Source organism: Suncus etruscus, chromosome 11 (assembly GCF_024139225.1).
Source record: "Suncus etruscus isolate mSunEtr1 chromosome 11, mSunEtr1.pri.cur, whole genome shotgun sequence".
In the NCBI taxonomy this organism is placed as follows: Eukaryota; Metazoa; Chordata; class Mammalia; order Eulipotyphla; family Soricidae; genus Suncus; species Suncus etruscus.
The window spans coordinates 22,332,731-22,353,288 of record NC_064858.1 but is presented as its reverse complement, the minus strand read 5'-3'; the positions used below and the strand labels follow the sequence as shown (position 1 = coordinate 22,353,288).

The 20,558-nt window shown below is 44.0% G+C and overlaps 1 protein-coding gene across 1 annotated transcript in view; it reads right to left on the bottom strand.

Moving 5' to 3' along the window:
- Nucleotides 1-20,558, bottom strand: part of ITPR2 (inositol 1,4,5-trisphosphate receptor type 2) — a 458,186-nt gene that overhangs the window by 374,766 nt on the left and 62,862 nt on the right. Inside the window, 2 exon segments of the mRNA XM_049783873.1 lie at nt 593-679; nt 1,533-1,648. Of these exon segments, the coding sequence (XP_049639830.1) occupies nt 593-679; nt 1,533-1,648 (203 nt within the window).

Sequence of the window (20,558 nt, the reverse complement as noted above, 5' to 3'; positions counted from 1 at the left end):
CGTCCTTCTCCCTGTGGCCCAGCCACTTTCCTTCTATCTGCCTTTTGTTGTGTTTGGGTGGTGTGTTCTTGAAAATGCTTAACATTCTTTATGAAACAAGGTTGGAGCAGCACTATTAACAAAATACCAAGAACAACGCTCCACAACTTGAGTGAAGATGTGTTTGATGTGCAGCTGAGGGGGCCAGGGTGTGTGAAAACTGAAATAGCAGATCCTTTAAGAAAACCCAGGATGATCCATTTATAAATGGAATCTCTGGAAAGCTTCCCACTCTCTCCCAAAGAAAAGATGAGGTTTCCATCTATATATACTCATGTGGGAACCCTAAGGAGGGTTCCTTAACCATATGTAGTGAGGGAGTTTGAAACTAATGCTTTCCTCCACCTTCTTTCTCCTCATGAAAAGAGAGAGTCTTCGTCTTGGACACCTCCAAAGTAGTCCCAAATACCAAAGTATGCTTAAGTAGCACCAAACAGATCATGGCACCTGACTTTCCCAGCAAAGAACAAATTGCACTGCAGTTTGGCAATTCCACCTAACGCAAATTTACACATCAAATATTGACCCCTTTTACAAGAAAGTGGAGACTTACTTGTATGACGTTACTGTATTTCACAATTTCGCCCAGCAATTTCTTATTCTCTGATTCATTCTGCTTTTGTTCCAGTTCCGCAGCATGCTGTGATTATCAAAAATTCAGTGTGAAACATCTCGCAGAACACAATAATTGACAATTTAGAGGATAAATACAATCATAAACAAAATAAAGGGCCCGGAGAGATAGCACAGCGGTGTTTGCCTTGCAAGCAGCCCATCCAGGACCAAAGGTAGTTGGTTCGAATCCCGGTGTCCCATATGGTCCCCCGTGCCTGCCAGGAGCTATTTCTGAGCAGACAGCCAGGAGTAACTCCTGAGCACAGCCGGGTGTGACCCAAAAACCAAAAAAAATAAATAAATAAGACTGTTTGCTGTAATGGAGTACAATGTCTCCCAGTTCGTAGCTGAAGTGTGTTCTAAAGTATCTTGGGATGTTTTAATGATGGAAATTCCTGAAAATTACTTGACTCTTTGGTCTTATAAAAAATACATTCAGAAGGAATATTGCTAGAGAAACCAAACTGGACAGTAAGTAAATTTTTAAAAAATCTCAAAGTGACTATTTCAATTCTGCAAGTAACAGGCATTTCAGTGACACAAAATTATTTCCTCAGGTTTACACTCAGTCAAAGCCAGTAAAGCAGCAGAAAACAACAGAGTTAGAATATGTTTTCCTACATTTTAATGAAGCTCTAGGTCATGCAGTCATCTAAGGTATGTATGTATTCAGACATGGCTGGAGTGGTTTCCAGGAGAGAATCTTTAAACTAAAAAATAGCTGCAGGCTGCTGTGCTTAAAAATGTGCCAGGTGGTGGGTGGCCACACCCCACACCTGCCTCAGATGTTCCCTTCCTTTCACTGCAGTGAGTCTGTGTCTGCAGCATTTCTCAGCTGAGTGGCAGACCAGCAGCCCTTGCAGCCACTCCTTCCTTACCTGTAATTTCTTCAGCAAGGCCGCCTCAGTGTGGTTTCCCTGTTTGGCTTGCTTCGCTTTCCAGTACTGTTTCTGGGCAGAATATCGGTTCATAGGGCACACCTTGAAGAGGCAGTCTGTGACCAATAAATACACAAAACATTCACTTAGGCAACCAGCTACTCTCAGCTTTCCCCACGGACCCATCAGAACCCTGCCATCCCTATCTAAGAAGCTCAAATTCGCACCATCCATCCTCCACCAACTTCACAGTCCTCTGAAATAGTAATGAAACTGTCAAACACCCCCTTCTGCATTGCTTTAGATTCCTTTTAGTATAGGACATTGTCACTGGTATAACAGAAAGTTGTCAAACTTAGGCCATCATTGTCTTATAAAGCACTTTTAGAAAAATTGAGATTCTGTGGTTTACATGTTGCTAATAATGGTTTCTAGTGCACATAATTCCAAAACAACACCTACCATCAGTATACTCACCTTCCTTCCCTAGGGACCCTAATACCCCTTTTCATCCCCTTGCCCCCAAGCAATCTAACTGTGTGTATCAGACTCCCATTACATTTTAAGGCCAGGAGGACAGGTGGTTCTAGAAAGTGATTGAATGATATTAGAGACCTCCACTGCCTTTTTGTCTTTTTGTTGCTGCTGTTTATGGGCCACTCCTGACCCTGTACTTGATAGCCATTCCTGGCAAAGCTCAGGCTAGGGAATTCCAGGGATCAAACTCAAGTTTCATGCTTGTCAAGCATGTGCGGCAGTCAGCAAGCCATATCTATCCTTGGGCCAGAGTTTCCCTGTCTTGTCTGACCCGAACTTGCAGTAGTTAGGAATGCTGGTGGTTCTCTCTGGCAACCACAGTAATGCAGCAGCAGAAATGAAAACAACAAACACACTTCAAAGATTCATTCCCCAAGTTTCCACATTCTGGGGTGCAGAAGCAGGGAAGTCATCTGACATGTGGTGTGTTGTTATAAGAAGAAAATTAAAGCCAAGGTGACAGCACAGAAGACAGTTGTGGAGCTGATACAGCAGTAGGGGTCACCTCAGGGGGGAAACTGGTTCCAGACACTGTTCCATATGAAATATCTCATTCAAGATTTTTTGGTTTTGGATTTTGGTTTTTTATGGGCTTGGGGGCCACACTTCAGAGGTCATTCCTGATGGTATGAGCAGAGCTGGGGATGGAACCCCAGTAAGCCACATGCAAGGCAAATTGCCTTAACCCTGTCCTATCTCTCTGGCCCCAATATTCCTGAGTTCCAAGTGCTTCCTACACTTCCAGCCCCAGAGTCTAGGGCAGACACTATGGCACAGCGGGTGGCACCAAGGTAGAGTGGTGCCAAGGTGACAGGGAGATGCCAAGCTCACAGGGCAGCCTAGCGCTTCAGAAACAAAACAAGAGTCAGAGCAACAATACAGCAGGTAGGGTGTCTGCCTTGCATGCAGATGGCCTGGGTTTGATCCCTAGAACCCCAAAAACAAAAACAAAAACAAAGCAAGAGAATAAGAAAAGGTCTTAGTCAGAGTGGCCAAGGGAAGGCAGATGACAAAGTCAACAGCCCCCACCCATCTGGACTTCAAGTTCCAAAGGCTTTCCCAGTGCCCTTGATCGGGGCATGCCATGACAAGCACTTTGCTGACACCCTTCAGTTGTGCAGAGTTGCCAGTGGGGTCCTTCCAGAGCATTCTGCAGAGTAGTCTGAGAAGGCTAAACCTTGGATTCCCAGATCCTGACAAGGGGCTCTTTCACTCAAACTGCATGAGCATTTTCAGATGAGACAGTTGCATGTCCTGAACCAGAGGCTGCCACCTTCCACCACCCCATGATGTCAGCCTCTAGCAGCCAGGAGAGCCTCGACAGACCATGAGACAGACCATGAGCCCTCCACATCCTCATGGATAGGCCTTACACTTGCCTCTGCCCACAGTTCTCAGTTGCTAAATTCTGACTCTTCCAGAATTACCATGCCCTTTCATCTGTACTGCTGACCAACCCTGACTCTGAATCTTGCACCCATGATCCCTGAGTCTCCTTGAGGCTAACATGAGAGGGAGAAGTGCTACAGAGAAGCAGATTGAGAAACAGCCCCACAGCATATGCCTCCATCTCTCTCATGTTTCAAGACTGAAGGAAAAATGAAGAATGGGAAAGGTCTGCCTCACCACACACAGGTGCACAAACAAAAGAAAGCAATGAGTTGTTTTATTTTCTCTTAAAATTTAACCTTAAGAGCAGAGGCTAACATTTTTTTTTCAGAAGGTCAGGCAATACTGGCCATCTGACAAAATGTATTCTAAGAGTAATACTTTAAAAGGAGAATGTGTTGGGGGGGGGGTTTCCTTACAACTCTGGATAGAAATTAAGCAACCCAGAAGAATTCGGGTTAGAGTTAGATAGAAATGGTGACACTTTGTATCTGTTTGAAAGTCCAGCAACAGAGAGTAGGAAGAGTCATTTGCACCCTGAGAACCAACGTTGGCCACTGCCCAATCTTACCTTCCACTTAAGTACCTGCCTAAGTACCTGCTTTCAAAATGTTTTGCTTTACAACAATGAAAATCCTTCCTAAAATACCCATCTCTCAGGTAGTGTCTGCACCCCAGCTGCCCACCCATAAGCCTCCCTTTAGGGTTACCCAAGTTGGGCTGTGCCTTGGCCCACATCCACCTTAAGTAATGATGGGAAACAAACTTTCTGCTTCATTTCTCCTCCCTCATAAAGATTCTGTCAGATTTGAAAGAAGTGAGACACATAGAGATAGGAGTTATGTAAAGCCAGCACCAGTAGGGGGGAAAGTCCTTCTACACAGGCAGCTGTGCAGAAAGCGGCTCAGTGTTGACTACAGGGAAGGGCTGTAAGAGCTTTTGGCCCTCCAAGGGCAAGGAGGGCAGAGCTCTCTGGAGCTTTCCTTGCTCTCTTGAAGAGAATGTTCAGGCTCCCTGAGACCTTCCCAGAGACCAAACAAACCCATTAGAAAGGAGCCGTCCTGAGGTCAGCGGTAGGCAAACACCACTTTTCTGAGTTCAGAGCTGGCCCTGGGAGACACACACATAAGCATGCACCAAAAATACAACAGCAAATTTTCTCTAAGAAACATATCATAAAAGAATGTATCAAACTTTTTCTGACTGTATTTTCAAAGGGATCATATTTTGTTTTGCTTAAGTTTGGATGCCTCCAGCCAGACCTGGTCTCCTTTTATCAGAGTCCAAGGCTAGAGAATGTGAATGAGCCTCTGCAAGCCCAGGTCCAAGGGCTGGTCACAGGTTAAAAAGGTTAAAGGTCAAAGGTTTAAAATACAAGGCAAAAGAAGATTTACTGCCGGTGTCAGCAAGCATTGAAATCATGAATCATAACTGGGCAAGCCACCCAGGATTTAGAAGGCCCCAGGCAAAAAGCCATTATTCTTCTGCTAAAGAGGTGGAGAAAAGGCCTTTAGAACAAGATGTGTGAACTACTAGTGTTAGGATTTCCAAGGGGCCTCAAATCCAAATTTCCCAGCTTGCTCTTCAAGCCCATGTTCTCCTGGGCTTGTCTCTGATTTTACCCATGCTCTCCTGAACACTTACTTCTCTCTCTCCCCTCACATCTAAGTAAATTTCAATAAAATCTACCTTGCTTCACCATCTCACCTCCTCCTGAAATTTCTTTCTGCAAAGTAAAGGCCCAGAATCCCTATGCCAAAATCAGACTGACTTTCCTGAGTCCTGGTTCCTGAACAACTGGTGTCAGAGAGCATGCAGAGCAACTAGACTCCAGAAGGAAAAAAAAAATCTGACCTTTCCCTTCATGGAGATAAAGAAGCAAATGCTCCAGCTAAAGTTACCTAAACTTTTATGGTGGAATATCTAGATTAAAGTCCAAATACAGGCCACTTCTATGCCCTGAGGACAAGGACTGCAGAGTGCCTGATCAAGGGGACAGTTTCTACAGGCCTGCATAGCTCCACCTCCCATCTCAATCACAAAAACTTCACTGTATCCAGTGGGAAGACTGGGATCTCCTAGGGGCAGGAAAGGGTTAGGGCTGTCCCCCATGTTCAGAGGCTCTACTTTGTCCAAAGGGCTGGGCAGAAACCAGACTATTATCACTGAGCAGTGCCTGGGCTCAACTGCACATTCACTTACAAGGCTGTTCTGAATCACACATGTGCACCTCAAGGCCAGCCAGCACTGATATTCTCCCGTTTCCCTAAACATTCCAGGACAGGGTGCTGGGACAATGCCACAGGGGGTTTCAGCTGGAAATGGCCAAGTGAGCTGGGTGACAGTGTCTGGATGGGACCCAAGACACTCAAAACAAAGTTTCAGGAGTGCTTGGGTTAATTCTTTCCAAGGACGTCTGAGACAAGGTCAGATGATAGACCAGACTCTACAGAGGGCATTTAGCCTCCTCCTTAAAGAGCTCCTTCACCTCTCAGAAAGGGGAGTCTCTGGATCTCCCACTGACATGCAAAAACTTCAAGTAGGCAGGTAAAAGAACTGGGATCAGAAGATCAAGAGGTAGCTTTTAGGTGGTCAAAAGCTGCAAAGGACCTGTAAAAAGTATTTTCCTATGTTCAGATGGCACAGACAGAGAGGCTAACTAATTTGGCAAAAAAAATCTAAGCTTCAACATAAATTACCCTTTAAACACACCTGGTTATACAGTCACACACTTAGGTTTAAAAAAAATTGCTTTTTGTATTGTATTTTTGTGTTCCTAGGGTATATTCCTAGGAGTGGTATAGCTGGATCGTATGGGAGCTCGATTTCCAGTTTTTGGTGGAATATCCATATCGCTTTCCATAAAGGTTGAACTAGACGGCATTCCCACCAGCAGTGGATAAGAGTTCCTTTCTCTCCACATCCCCGCCAATACTGTTTATTCTCATTCTTTGTGATGTGTGCCATTCTCTGGGGTGTGAGGTGGTATCTCATTGTTGTTTTGATTTGCATCTCCCTGATGATTAGTGATGTGGAGCAGAACAAAAACCCCTTCCTTACACCTATATTCATTGCAGCACTATTTACCATAGCAAGACTCTGGAAACAACCAAGATGCCCTTCAACAGACGAATGGCTAAAGAAACTGTGGTACATATACACAATGGAATATTATGCAGCTGTCAGGAGAGATGAAGTCATGAAATTTTCCTATACATGGATGTACACGGAATTTATTATGCTGAGTGAAATAAGTCAGAGAGAGAGAGAAAAACGCAGAATGGTCTCACTCATCTATGGGTTTTAAGAAAAATGAAAGACACCCTTGTAATAATAATTTTCAGACACAAAAGAGAAAAGAGCTGGAAGTTTCAGCTCACCTCAGGAAGTTCACCACAAAGAGTGATGAGTTTAGTTAGAGAAATAACTACATTTTGAACTGTCCTAATAACGAGAACGTATGAGGAAAATGGAGAGCCTGTCTAGAGTACAGGCGGGGGTCGGGTGGGGAGGAGGGAGACTTGGGACATTGGTGATGGGAATGTTGCACTGGTGATGGGTGGTGTTCTTTACATGACTGAAACCCAAAAACAATCATGTATGTAATCAAGGTGTTTAAATAAATTAAAAAAAGAAAAAAAAATTGCTTAGGGGCCGGAGAGATAGCATGGAGGTAAGGCATTTGCCTTTCATGCAGAAGGTCATCGGTTCGAATCCCGGTGTCCCATATGGTCCCCCGTGCCTGCCAGGAGCAATTTCTGAGCATGGAGCCAGGAGTAACCCCTGAGCACTGCCGGGTGTGACCCAAAAACAATAAATAGATAAATAAATAAATAAATAAATAAATAAATAAAAATTGCTTAAATACATAAGAGGTTGGCACCAGGCTCATAAGTCACTATTTTTTTAAATAGGCTGAATTGAAGGTAATATAATGGAAGCAAGCCCTGGGCACTTCTGTTGCTGACACTCTTCATAAACAGTGTCCCTGAACTTTCTACAGGGCCTGGTTGGGATGGGACAGTGAATGATTAATCCCAAGAGAGTAAGTGAGGTGACAGATGGAAGAACAGATGCAGAATGATGGATGAATAATAACACTTAAATACAGGAAGTCACTAGGCTCTGTCACCAACAACCAGCACAGGGGGCTCTGCAGGAACAATGTGTCTAGTAAGGGGCACCCCAATAAGTGGGCCCATACCCCAAGTTAGGCAAATAGTAAAACAAGCAAAATGAGGGCCTGACACTGCTGGAAAAGAGCTGGAACAGAAAAAGTGCCGTAGACACCCCCTCATTTTCCATCTTTGAAGCCAGAGCCACAGGGAAAAGCGGGAAAATGTTTCTCATTCCAGATTGATCCAGAATCAAAGAGAAACTTAGTTCAGTGAGAGAAATGTCTTGCCAACAGCTGGGAAAGTCCAAAAGCCACAAATTAGTCATAGTAATTGCATTCAGGCCAGAGCAGCTGAGAGGTGTGGGGAGCAGGAGCTCAGCAGAGGCACAGCCAGTGTTTGCCACCTGCCTCAGCTGTGTTTATCCCATTGGGTCCTGAGCACCTCACATCTCTCCGGCAAGAGCCCAGAAAGCTCCAGCCCAAGTCATTCTCCACCACAAAGCACAGGTCAGTACCAGGTTAAATGCTGCAAGTTCAAGTGCTTCGTAAATATAGATTATTATTACTTCCAACTAGATGTTCCAGATGAACAAATATAAGTTGTGTTTGTGCCTCAGAGCTTTAGATGCTATTGACACTGTTTGGTCCCAGAAGTATGTCAGTTTCTCAAGATTCTCCCAGATGGAGCAAAGGTTAAAGAAAGATAATCAAAGATGAAAGAAAGATCCATGCACATGCACACATGTACACACATGCTCACACTCACAGTTACAAACACTGGTGAGCACTATTTTAAAAGACCTTTACAAAAATCCTTTCATCATCTCAGAAAAAAGCAAACAGGTACTACCATCATCCCCACCTTAGACATGAGGAACCCCAATTCTGTATGATTCTTCTCCCTAAATGCATCCCTGTTAGAGCTGCTGTTCTCTTTCCTTCCATTGTCTGTGCATCTCACTCAATTTCTTAGGTTCTCTCTCCTACCACCGCCAATTTGGATACTCTTTTATTCTTTCCTAATCCTTTTCCTTACCTGGCTCTTCCTCCATATTTCTATTGTCTAAAATCGGATCCTTTTTTTCTTAATTTTCTCTTCCATTTTCTCCCTTCCATGATTATGAATCATATTATCATTTCAGGGCATATCTTATAATACAAGTATCAAATTTCTCCACTACAGGACTTACAAAAACACAGCAAGGTAGTAACTAAGGGCCAAAGGCAACATAAAGGAAGAACTGATTCACGCAATTGAGTTGGAGAGGACTTGGGAGGGAAGGTTCTTGGGATCTTTGGAAGAAGGAGAGGGTGCACTGATGATGGGTGTAGTGTTAGAATTATGTGCATAAGAAGCCATTATAAATAAAACTGCAAACCATAGAATATCAATTAAAAATAAACAAAAATGAGTTTAAGGCAAAATCCTAGATCCAGTGGAAGATTTGGACACCAGATAACATGCACATAAATAACTCTGTGCATTATAACTGAGTAAGACAACAGAGATCTATCTGTAGCCCAGAAAGAAGGTAGCAGGCATCTCACAGCGATGGCTAGAATGGGAAGCTCGCAAACACAAGTAAGTGTCCAGTACTGTTTATTAGTCATTAGGGAAAAGCAAATGAGAACCAAATGCTACTCCATACCTGCAAGAAAGCCAAGTACTAGGGGAAATGGCAGAGCATACAAGTGAGGCATGCACCAACCACACACTCGTGCTTATTCAGGCTAATGGCACAGAGGCAGAGGGTTTAGCTCTTGTGGAGAAGGATTTGGTCATTTCTTAAAATGTTAAAAATACACAAAAATAGGATCCAGCCAGCCCATTCCAAAGTCTCTCTCAACCATGGAGAATTTAAATACATGTCCACACAAGGCCTGTGGGGCTGAATGGATAAGGCACACCCGGGGTGGGGCAGTTAGAACAGGTTCAACTGAAGAGCTGCAGAATCCAAAACAGAATTTAGAGAAAAGAACAGCCTGGAAGACCTGTTATGCCTGGAAGCATGACAGGTAAGAACACAGCTTAGGTCAGGTCAAAGGGAATGGGAGAGACTCCATGGGGCATAGGGGACACTGCGAGCCCAGATGACTCATTAGCCAAAACACTGCAACTTAATTCAATTGCTCAATTCAATTTAAAATTGTCCCCAGTGCTTGGTTCAAGGAACCTGTTGTCTACAGCCTGTGAACAGAGCAGGTTGAGAGGTGCAGAAGGCTGAAGAACACTGCTGTAGACTCCAGTGCAGCCAACACTGTGAGCCTCTCTTTGTTTGATAATGCGTGATTGGAGGACAAAGATGTGCACAGGCACAAAGCAGGTTCACTGGAGTGAGCTCAGATCTCTCTGGTGTGTTCAGTAATAGCAAGTTTCAAAAGTGCGTTTTTAGAAAAGAAGTAGATTCGTGGTGCTATTGTGGAACCACACAAGTGGTGCTCAGTGAAACTGCCTCCCTTCATCCTTCATGAGGCTCCCTTGGGCCCCATCAACTCCCATTTCATGTACAATAAAACCTTTCTAGCTATCACCTTTAAGTTTCATAGAGAATCCCATTTCTCACTGTTAAACCAAATCATCTTCATTTCTCCCCTGGTGACAGCTGTAGCATCTGAACAAGACGCCCTAAAGATATGGTGAAAGTATGTATGACTGTTCAAACACAAGCTGGGTCCTGGGACCCTCATTCAAGTTTCTCCAACAGAAACACATACACAAAAAAAAAATAAATAATACACACATATACAAAACACACACACCCTGCCATGGTGTTTCCAACCTCACCTGTACCACTGACATACTGTATTCACTTGCCCTCTATTATGGGCACATCTGCCAGACCCTCTGCTTCTGCTATTTCCCAGCATTTCTTACCCCTGAGCTCCCTCTTTTGCTTTAGCCCTCTGCTGAAACACCATGAGCCCTCCCCCCCATTTCTGCACCCTGTGAGCAGGCATTCTGCTCCGTCATTTAGTTCCTTATCCGGCACAAATGCCCTGGTGACCACTGGCACATTGTAGACACTTAGTGGATATCTTCTGAATGGTTGAGCAGACGCCTAACTGAATGTATAAAAGTAATGAAGACACCAGCCTTGCACGGACTCTTCTCATAACCTTTGGGGACATCTGAACTTGTCCTCATGTGTATGGGTGATTCTGGACCATCCCAAAAGCATTAGGAACACAACCATGGAGAGGTGCAATGGGCAGAGAACATGTGTGGTGTGCGATTCCTCCAAGCACCATCTTCTGCCCAGAGCACTGCAGAGCACAATCCTGAGCACAATGCCAGGAGCAGCCCATAGCACACTGGCAGCCATTGCCCTATAAGGAAACAAATAAAGCCATAGTTCTGGTCAGGTGATGGCGACCATATGCTAGAGGAAGTGCAGACCTTGGAGGTACCAGAAAATCCCAATGCAAAGATAAAGATGCTCCATGTTTGCATCATGTTATAATGTGGCCTTTTTAATGAAGTGGTTGCCTTCAGCTTTTAAGAGAAAATGAGTTCAGAGAAGGAAACTGAGGCACATTGGTATTGATTCACCAATAATCCACGACTATACAAAGAGGTTTTCTCAAAGGATACAAGATATCAGCTCCGATTCTTCCCACCTGCACCTCAGCTAATTGTCTTACAAAAGCAAGAGCTATATCCCAGGTGGCAAGTGGCTTTACATAAATGTTTGCGAGAGTGTGAGACATCTATCAAGCCCATAGATTAGCCAGGCTTTGCCAAACAAGACAGCTTGATGTCATCCACAAATGATGAGCCCCAGACTGCTGGTGGGGACATAGAACATAAAGGAGCTGGGTGCTCCTCTCCTTTCATCCTGCAACAGGAGACACAAGGCAGACAGGGCTGCATTGCATCTGAGCCAGCTCCACACATGCTCTGGAGCTCCCACACCGGCTGAATGAATCTAGGCCCAGCTAAGCACCCACCACACACAGACACAATTGCTTGGCTGAGGCATAAATGCTGACTCCACAGACAGCCCAGCAAGTGGCGGTGGATCTTCAGGAACAGCCCAGACTACAAGCTGAATCACCACCTGCTTCTGACTATCCTGCCCCACCAGCACCTAAGGGTAGAAGGCACAGCAGCCATCTAAGGGAATCCAGAGATGTGATAGACAGTTGGTGATACTGAAAAAAGTTTAAGCACCAACATACTGTACTATCACTCACATCCAAGAAACACTTTCTTCAAGGTTTCCTTAATGAATTTTAGAGCTTGGTTAATCCCACGTTGCCCCCCACACACACACACACCCCTTGGATTCTCTCTTTCTCTTTTTACCCCTCCCTCCCTCCCTCCTTATCCCCCTCTGTATAAGTATACACTCTAGGATTCTTTCACACATATCACACAATCCTTCACAGACACCAGCACACACACCCTGAATTCTCTCTCACATACATCACACATTCATATACACATATACAAACACACACCCTGGGATTCTCTCTCTTTCACATATGCAGTTATAAACACATATACATGCACATACATATATACTCACATATACAAATACACCCTGAGATTCTCTCTAAATCTCTCTCTCTCTCTCTCTCACACACACACACACACACACATATGCCAGAGCATGCACGAACACACACAAATGCATGCACTTTCTCATTGTTTAGACAGTTCCTGCCACCTGAATTTCAACTATTCTCACAATTGCGTGCAATGTCCATTTCAGGAAGCTGAGTCTAAAGATCTTTACTAATGCAGGCATTAAACAGTTCATTTGTTTCTTTGGTTATGGATTCCCCAAATTTCATGTGTTAGGTTCATTTCTACCAGCCTTGTGATAAGACAAAGAGGTCACATGACAATGTAAAAAGTAAGCAGGGGTTTATATGCTTTGGTAGTTAAGGGTCCAAGACTTACACCTGGAAACAGGCTTCCATCAAAGATCCTGAGTTTTCCACTCAGGTTAAATAGCCATCACATCCATGTGTAAGAGCTGAATGTACAGCCCCAGGAAGCAGATAAAAGGAATACACCATTCAAATGCCACAAAATACATAATTCGGATGTCACAAGGCTGATCTGTTAAGGCCTATCCCTAGTGCAGGGGCTTGGGTGCCATGTTCTGGGTCTTGTGTTTCCCCTTGTCTCTAACTATTATCTGAAGGCCACATTCCCACAAGCTAACAAGCTAACAAAGGGGTTATACAGAAGCAGTTTAACAAGAGCAGAAACTTTCATGGGGAAAGAGGGAATCTCGGGATCCTACATATGAAGGTAGGAATCAAACCCCCCTTCAATCTGTGACTCCTATATAAAGGACAATGCACAAAGATTCAGCTGGGGAGCTGGGGGGAAGGTGGGGACAGAGTATAGACACGCTGACTCAGTAATCCTAGCCAGGGTCCTTCTCAATGCAGTGGGGACAGCTCTGATTTTTTTCAGCATTTCTAGTCAAAGATGCTTGGTCTGTGTGTCGGGCCCTTCATTCAGCAAAGACACTGCTGGCACTTCACAGACCAGACCTGCCAGAGCAGTGAGAGGCAACCAGATAGAGCACACAGAGGCAGCCATGCAGCCTTGCCCACCAACCTAATGGTCAGTCTCCAGCTGCCCCTCCCCAGGCAATGGCATATGGACAGAAAAAGGGTTTCTTGGTTTCTCCTGAGCCAACATGATATCATCCCACATTTGCTTTGAGATTTTCTTATTAAAGGCCCGAAGAAACAAAGAGAAATATTTATGGAACATATGGTCTGACAACAATGAACTGCTTGTCCTCTGGTGCTCTGCTTCCAACAGGCTCCCAGGCTCCTATGACATAATCAAGAGAACAAACTTGACCCTCTGGGTGTCCTCATGGGGCCACTTGGCCCCAAAACACAAACACAGCCTGCACTATTCAAGCGATAGCTCTGGGGTGCAGTAGCCCTTGTCTACACAGACAGACAGCATACCGACAAAGGGCTGTTATTCATCCATTCTGCCTCCATGAAGCTGGGGGAAACACACATATCTAGCTCATCCAAAGGATTCAATAAATCTTAAGAAAGAAAGAAATGCTCTCTACAAATAAGTCCTCATCTTTCCAAAGAAATACCCCTCCCAAGAGATAGGTGAAGCCCCCATCACCATGGCAGGAACAAGTCAAGTTTCCTTCTCTGAGGGGGCCGACAGCTACTCTTTCAGAATTCCTTACACAGGCCCTAACCTGTGGAGCATCCGAAAGTAAGTTCAAGTGTTTTTATTTTCCTTTGTCCCTGTAAATGAAACTGCAGATGCCACCCCAAGTCCTGAAGCACAATATTCATTTCATCCCAGCACAGCTCCCAGAAGACTGGAAAGGTCATTTATAACTGTCTGCCTTCCCTCCCAGCTGCCACTTAAATCATGGGGTGTCATTCTGTTGCAAATTTCATCTGACCTAAGGATATGACACTGGCTTTGCAAACACCAAGCAAATCTAGACAAATTAAATACAAAATAGCTAACACCAAGAGACTATATGCACCATCTCCCTAGTGAAAGAGGGGAGAGATTCCTTCCAAGTGAAAGACAGCATAGCGGTGGGCAGGAATTCAGGACAAAGAATCAGATCCCCTGAAAAACACCTGAACCACCTGATCTGCACCCCTCCCCTTAGACCAAGCAGATTCGGCAGCCCAGGAAGTCACGCCTCCTCCGGGGCATGGAATCAAAGAGGAGGGCAGTGCTGCTGTAAAGGTGAAATTAAAACCAACTCAGCATTGCCAGGAGAGAATGAAAAGAAAGAGGATTTTAACTACAACCCAACCAGGGCTCAGAGCAGAACAGCCCTCAGTGGCACTATTCCCTGATTCAGTGCATTAATTATGCTCTGAAAGAAACCACCAGGGGCTGGGTCCCACCACTGTAGGGGTGTCCTGAGACAGAGAGGAACAAAAACACCCCTGAAAGTTGCCTACCTACCATAAAGTTCCTATCTACATCCATCCACCTAAACTAGGGCACCCCAAAGCCATATGGAATTGGCCACATTCATCCAAGGGACTTCTCCACTGTCCAGCTCAAAAGGCCCTTTGGAACTGAAAGGGCAGCCACTCCTGTCAAGTTTGCACCTTGTGACGAGGTGGGGGAAAACAGTATTTTCTGGTTCCCTCGTAAGGGCATTGGGGCCACACTCATTGACCCCTGGGCAGCTAAGTGAAGCCCAGCAACCTGTCCTGAGAATGATGTTTTATGGCTTCCACACATAACTGAAGACCTGCTTAGGTCCAGGAAAAGATGCCCAAGGTCCCTCTGCAGTTGGAAACCACAAATCAAAGACCCACTGAGATAACCCTTTGCCCCTATTAAAGGGACACCTGGGCACTGCAGGGAGGTGGAAACTACAGCCACTGCAGGATGGAGTTTCAGGGCCCTCAAACATTCTGCTTTAGAAAAGAACAAAGTTTTGCCCTGAGCGATGGTAGCAGAAACATGTAGCATGCAGAAGACCCAGATTCTATTCCCAACATTGTATATGGTCCCCTGAGCACTGCCAGGAGTGGTCCCTGAGCAGAGTCAGGAGTAAGACCTGAATACTGCTGGGTGTGGCCCAAAACCCAAAACCAATCACCCAAGCAAAAAAAAAAAAAAAAAAAGAACTGGGGCTGGAAAGATAGCATGGAGGTAAGGTGTTTGCCTTGCATGCAGAAGGTTAGTGGTTCAAATCCCAGCATCCCATATGGTCCCCCAAGCCAGCCATAGAGCCAGGAGTAGTAACCCCTGAGCGCTGCCAGGTGTGATCCAAAAGCCAAAAAAAAAAAAAAAAAGAGGACCCGGAGAGATAGCACAGCGGTGTTTGCCTCGCAAGCAGCCGATCCAGGACCAAAGGTGGTTGGTTCGAATCCCGGTGTCCCATATGGTCCCCCGTGCCTGCCAGGAGCTCTTTCTGAGCAGACAGCCAGGAGTAACCCCTGAGCACCGCCGGGTGTGGCCCAAAAACCCAAAAAAATAAAAAGAAAGCCTTGAAGTGAAAAGCCCAGTTATGGAGATGAATCCAAAGGAGAAGAAACCTCCATTCTGAAGGAAGAGCTGAGGCCCCATCACCAGCACAGCAGAAGAGCCTGGCAGCCTCATGGGGACACAGCAGAAGAAAAGCAGGTGCAAAGGCTGGAATTCTGCTCAGCCCACAAATGACAAAGAGACAATCCAGGACACACTATCTCATCTGTCTCAGGTGTGGAATGAAAACAGCCAAAGTCTAACTAAAGCCTATGTTAGATATGTGACAGGGAGACCCCCATTGAGCTGGTGGGATGCAAGCTGTAACAAGAGCAACAGCAGGTGAGGACCAACCTGATCACCATAAGCTTCTTCCTTCCATCTCCCCTTTCTGATACCCAAGAGAAACTTCTCAGGCAAAAGGAGCTGTTATCTTCCTCCTCTCTCAAAATGTCCCCAGTGCAGGGAATCTGCATTGCAGATAAGAACTCCACATGGATCTAATTAGAATTGAACAGTGGCTCCAAAAAGCACAACAGAAGGAGACAGAGCTCTTACTTTCATCATCACAGTAACCATTTTGATGGCAAATAACTCAATACACTTTTTAAAATCCTCTTTTAATTCCTACTACTAATGAACAAAACGGTAGATGGCAAAGACAAGCCACATGATTTTTCTCTTTTTGATTATTTTTACTTTGCGCTACTCAAAATATATAGAAAACTTTAACACACCTGCCCCCTCAAAAAAAAAAAAAATAAGAACTGAAAAGGAAATCATCAGCCTAACTAGTGAAATAATATGCTGGAGATTTGGTGGGATGGAGAAGTGGACAGGACTCCGCCTTCCTCTTCCTTTCCCCTCCCTTCCATGGCACTTTTGTAAAATAAAATCCCCATGGTTTGTGAGATCACCCCAAGCACCATGTTTCTAAACCCCACACAGAGAGGTCTGAAAAAGCAGGGTAGCGGCAAAAGACTAATAAACCAAGCCAGTCAGGAAAGAGCCATGAAGCCAGTCTGCTTTTTGTGGTCGCTCAGCCAAAAGCCAGAACTGCTTTCTTTATTAAACCAATACCCCTACAACAGCAGGGATAAAGTCAAGAGTAGTCCAGGTGGGTTTTACATATCAAAGGAAGAGGTTAAAGGAAGGAGGAAGATGGGGAACACCTTTGTTCAGAACTTATAAAAGTGGTTGTTATTTTGCATAGGCACAGTAAAACTTGGCTATAAAAGCATCAAAGGTCAGATTGTTCATACATATTCTCAAAACAATCAGCTTTTTCCATATCTTTGTCTTACACATATCACAAAATTTTTTCATAGACCTCTTTGAACATAAACATTAGAACCTTTCTACAGATTTGAAAATTCTTAAACATTCTTACACCAAGCACAGTAATACAAGTCTCTAACATCAAGTTCCTCTTCCATTAACTTCTCTAAAAAAATATTTCTGCAGATATATATAGTTTGAAATAAGTGGACTAAACATTCTTACAATGAACACTACCCTGCTTCTTCAGACCTATCTCTGTAGGGTTTATAAAAACTGTGCCTAGAGAAAAGATATCAAGGGAATCCAGATAGAAAAGGAAGAAGTCAAGCTCTCGCTGTTTGCAGATGACATGATACTCTACCTAGAAAACCCTAAAGTCTCTACAAAAAGCTTCTAGAAACAATAGACTCATATAGCAAAATAACAGGCTACAAAATTAACACACAAAAATCAATGGCATTTCTATACACCAATAGTAATAAGGAAGAAATGGATATTAAGAAAACAACCCCATTCACAATAGTGCCACATAAACTCAAATATCTTGGAATCAACTTGACTAAAAATGTGAAGGACCTATACAAAGAAAACTATAAAACTCTGCTCCAAGAAATAAGAGAGGACACGCGGAAATGGAAGCACATACCCTGCTCATCAATTGACAGGATTAACATCATTAAAATGACAATACTCCCCAAAGCATTGTACAGATTTAAAGCGATCCCTCTAAAGATACTCATGACATTCTTCAAAGAAGTGGATCAGGCACTTTTGAAATTCATTTGGAACAATAAACAGCCTAGAATAGCTAAAGCAATCATTGGGAAAAAGAATATGGGAGGAATTACTTTCCCCAACTTTAAACTGTACTACAAAGCAATAGTTATCAAAACAGCATGATATTGAAATAAAGACAGGCCCTCAGATCAGTGGAATAGGCTTGAATACTCAGAGACATACAATCACCTAATTTTTGATAAAGGAGCAAGAAATCCTAAATGGAGCAAAGAAAACCTCTTCAACAAGTGGTGTTGGCACAACTGGCTAACCACTTGCAAAAAAGTGAACTTAGACCCCCAGCTAACATCACGTACGAAGGTTAAATCCAAATGGATGAAAGATCTCGATATCAGACCCGAAACCATAAGATATATAGAACAACACGTAGGTAAAACACTCCAGGACATTGAGACTAAAGGCATCTTCAAGGAGGAAACTGCACTCTCCAAGCAAGTGAAAGCAGAGATTAACAGATGGGAATATATTAAACTGAGAAGCTTCTGCACCTCAAAAGAAATAGCGCACAGGATACAAGAGCCCCTCACTGAGTGCGAGAAACTATTCACCCAATACCCATCAGATAACAAAGAAATACAAATGAACAAAAGACACATGAAAAAATGTGTGGACAGGTCAAATACTGTCGGCATTAAAAAGTTTTCCTTCAGGGAGTCAGAATGTTAATACAGTGGGTAGAGCATCTGCACAGGCCAACCTGGGGTTTTATCCCTGGTACACCATACTATCCCCCAAACCCTCTAGGAGTGATCTTTGAAAACAGAGCCAAGAGAAGGCTCTGAGCACTATCAGGTGTGCTTCCCTACCCCAAATAAAACGTTTTCTTTGAGGGGCCAGAGCAAGAGTGATAGTACAGAGAATAGAGCACTTGCCTTGCATCAAGCTGACTCAGGTTCATTCCTGGCACCCCATATGGTCCCTCAAGCCCTACGAGGAGCAACGCATGAGCAAAAAGCCAGGGATAAGCTCTAAGCAGTATAGGGTATGGCCTCAAGTTGGGGGAAGGAATTTTCCTTGGAACTAGAGCAGTGGTTCTCACATAGTGGGGCACGCCCCCGGGGGAACTCGAGGCTCCATAAAAGGGGGCACATTTGACCTCGGCAAACACTGTCATAACAAGCTAAGCCCCGTGTTTATGTCTCTGTATGTCTCTGGAGCTGAGAGTTGCTGTGTCCTGCTTCCAACCCCGCTTCGAAAAGCTATGCATTGCAAAACGTGCTCATTGCAGCCATTAATCCAGACATCAACTCTGATTAAAAAATCAGCTCAAATTATATGATATATTTTTGTTTTGCAGGCTAAAGTTTTTTATAATAAAGATACTATTTACAGGGACCACAGAGATAGCATAGTGATAAGGTTTTTGCCTTGCATGCAGAAGGATGATAGTTCGAATCCCAGCATCCCATATGGTCCCCCGAGCCTGCCAGGAGCGATTTCTGAGCAAAGAGCTAGGAGTAGCCCCTGAGCGCTGCCGGGTGTGACCCAAAAACCAAAATTAAATTTAATTAATTAATTAATTTTAATAAAGATACTATTTACAGTTATACAGGGGGCACAAGAAATGTTTTCTTCTTCCTAGGGGGGGCATGTCAGAAAATAATTGAGAAGCACTGGACTAAAGAATATAGGACTGAGGTAAATGCTTTGCATGTGACCAACTTCAATTCAATCCTGAGCACCACATGGACCTGCAAGCACCCCCACATGAAACCCTAGAGGCCCAAGAGCACAGAAGCCCACCATCTGCCTCTCTGGGAAAAAAATTTCCTCTCTCCAAACAGAAAATTAAAACCTCATTCTTCTGAATACATTTACCATCTTCTAATTTAGTCCTTATTGTTCTGCATCTTACATTATAATTATTTATATGCTCATCTTATTTCCCTCATTACATTATAAATTCCTTGAGCAGCAATAATTTCTGACTCCTGGAACCACAGTAACTAGCTATGCAACCATGTTGAATACTCAATGTCAAACATGGTGTTGATAAACCTGAGCATCAAACCAAGCTGCCCCAAATGCCTATCACAGGGTGTGCCTGAATGTTTGCTGCACTTCCCTGAAGTGAGGGTTCCATACAGAAAATATGGTGGTTGAGAACTAAATAAGAAGAGCAAAGGGAGCCTGAAGCAAAGCCATAGTACACAACCAACCTGAGTTTAATTCCTGGCATCCTATATGAACCCCCGAGCCTGCCAAGAGTGATCCCTAAGCACAGAGACAGGAATATTCCAGAGCACTGTTGGGTGTAACCCAAAAACAAAAAATACAGGGGGCAGAGATAGGACAGCGGGTAGGAACATAGTACAGGTGGCAGGGCTTTTGCCTTGCACAAAGACGACCCAGGTTCAGGACCTAAGACCCAATAGTCCCATGAGCACAACTAAAAATGCTAATCAAATGCTAAAATCAAAATTAACACATCATTTCGGACACACAATTGATTAGCCAAGCTCGTTCTTAAGTGTTTCTAACAGTCTCCAAGATGCTCTATTTGAGCACACTAAGTTCTCTGGACTAGAAACAGAGAGTACTAGAACACTGGCCAGGCCTAACATGATCCAATGAGAGCAGCAAACAGGCATTGAGATCTGTTCCAATTGACTTCTCCCCAGTCTCAGTGACACCAGAACAAAGATATAAAAGGGAATGTGATGGCACATGCTTTTAAACCAACATATCTGAAGATGCGGTTGGGAATCAGAATAAAGAACACAGTTGTAAGCTAAAAGTAGGAGGTGGGGGGAGAAGGAAGACACTAACTGGGAAGAAAGAGAATGGGAAGGGAGAATGCCATCATAGAAGAGTTAATGCTGATAAGTTTCTCCATTTGGTTCAAAGGACCAATGAGCATGTTCAAGAGAAGAGAATGGTAATTTAAAGAAGTCAGTGAAAAGGCTCAGAGATAGAATGGACTCACAACAGCATTAGAGTCTGCCCAGTCTAT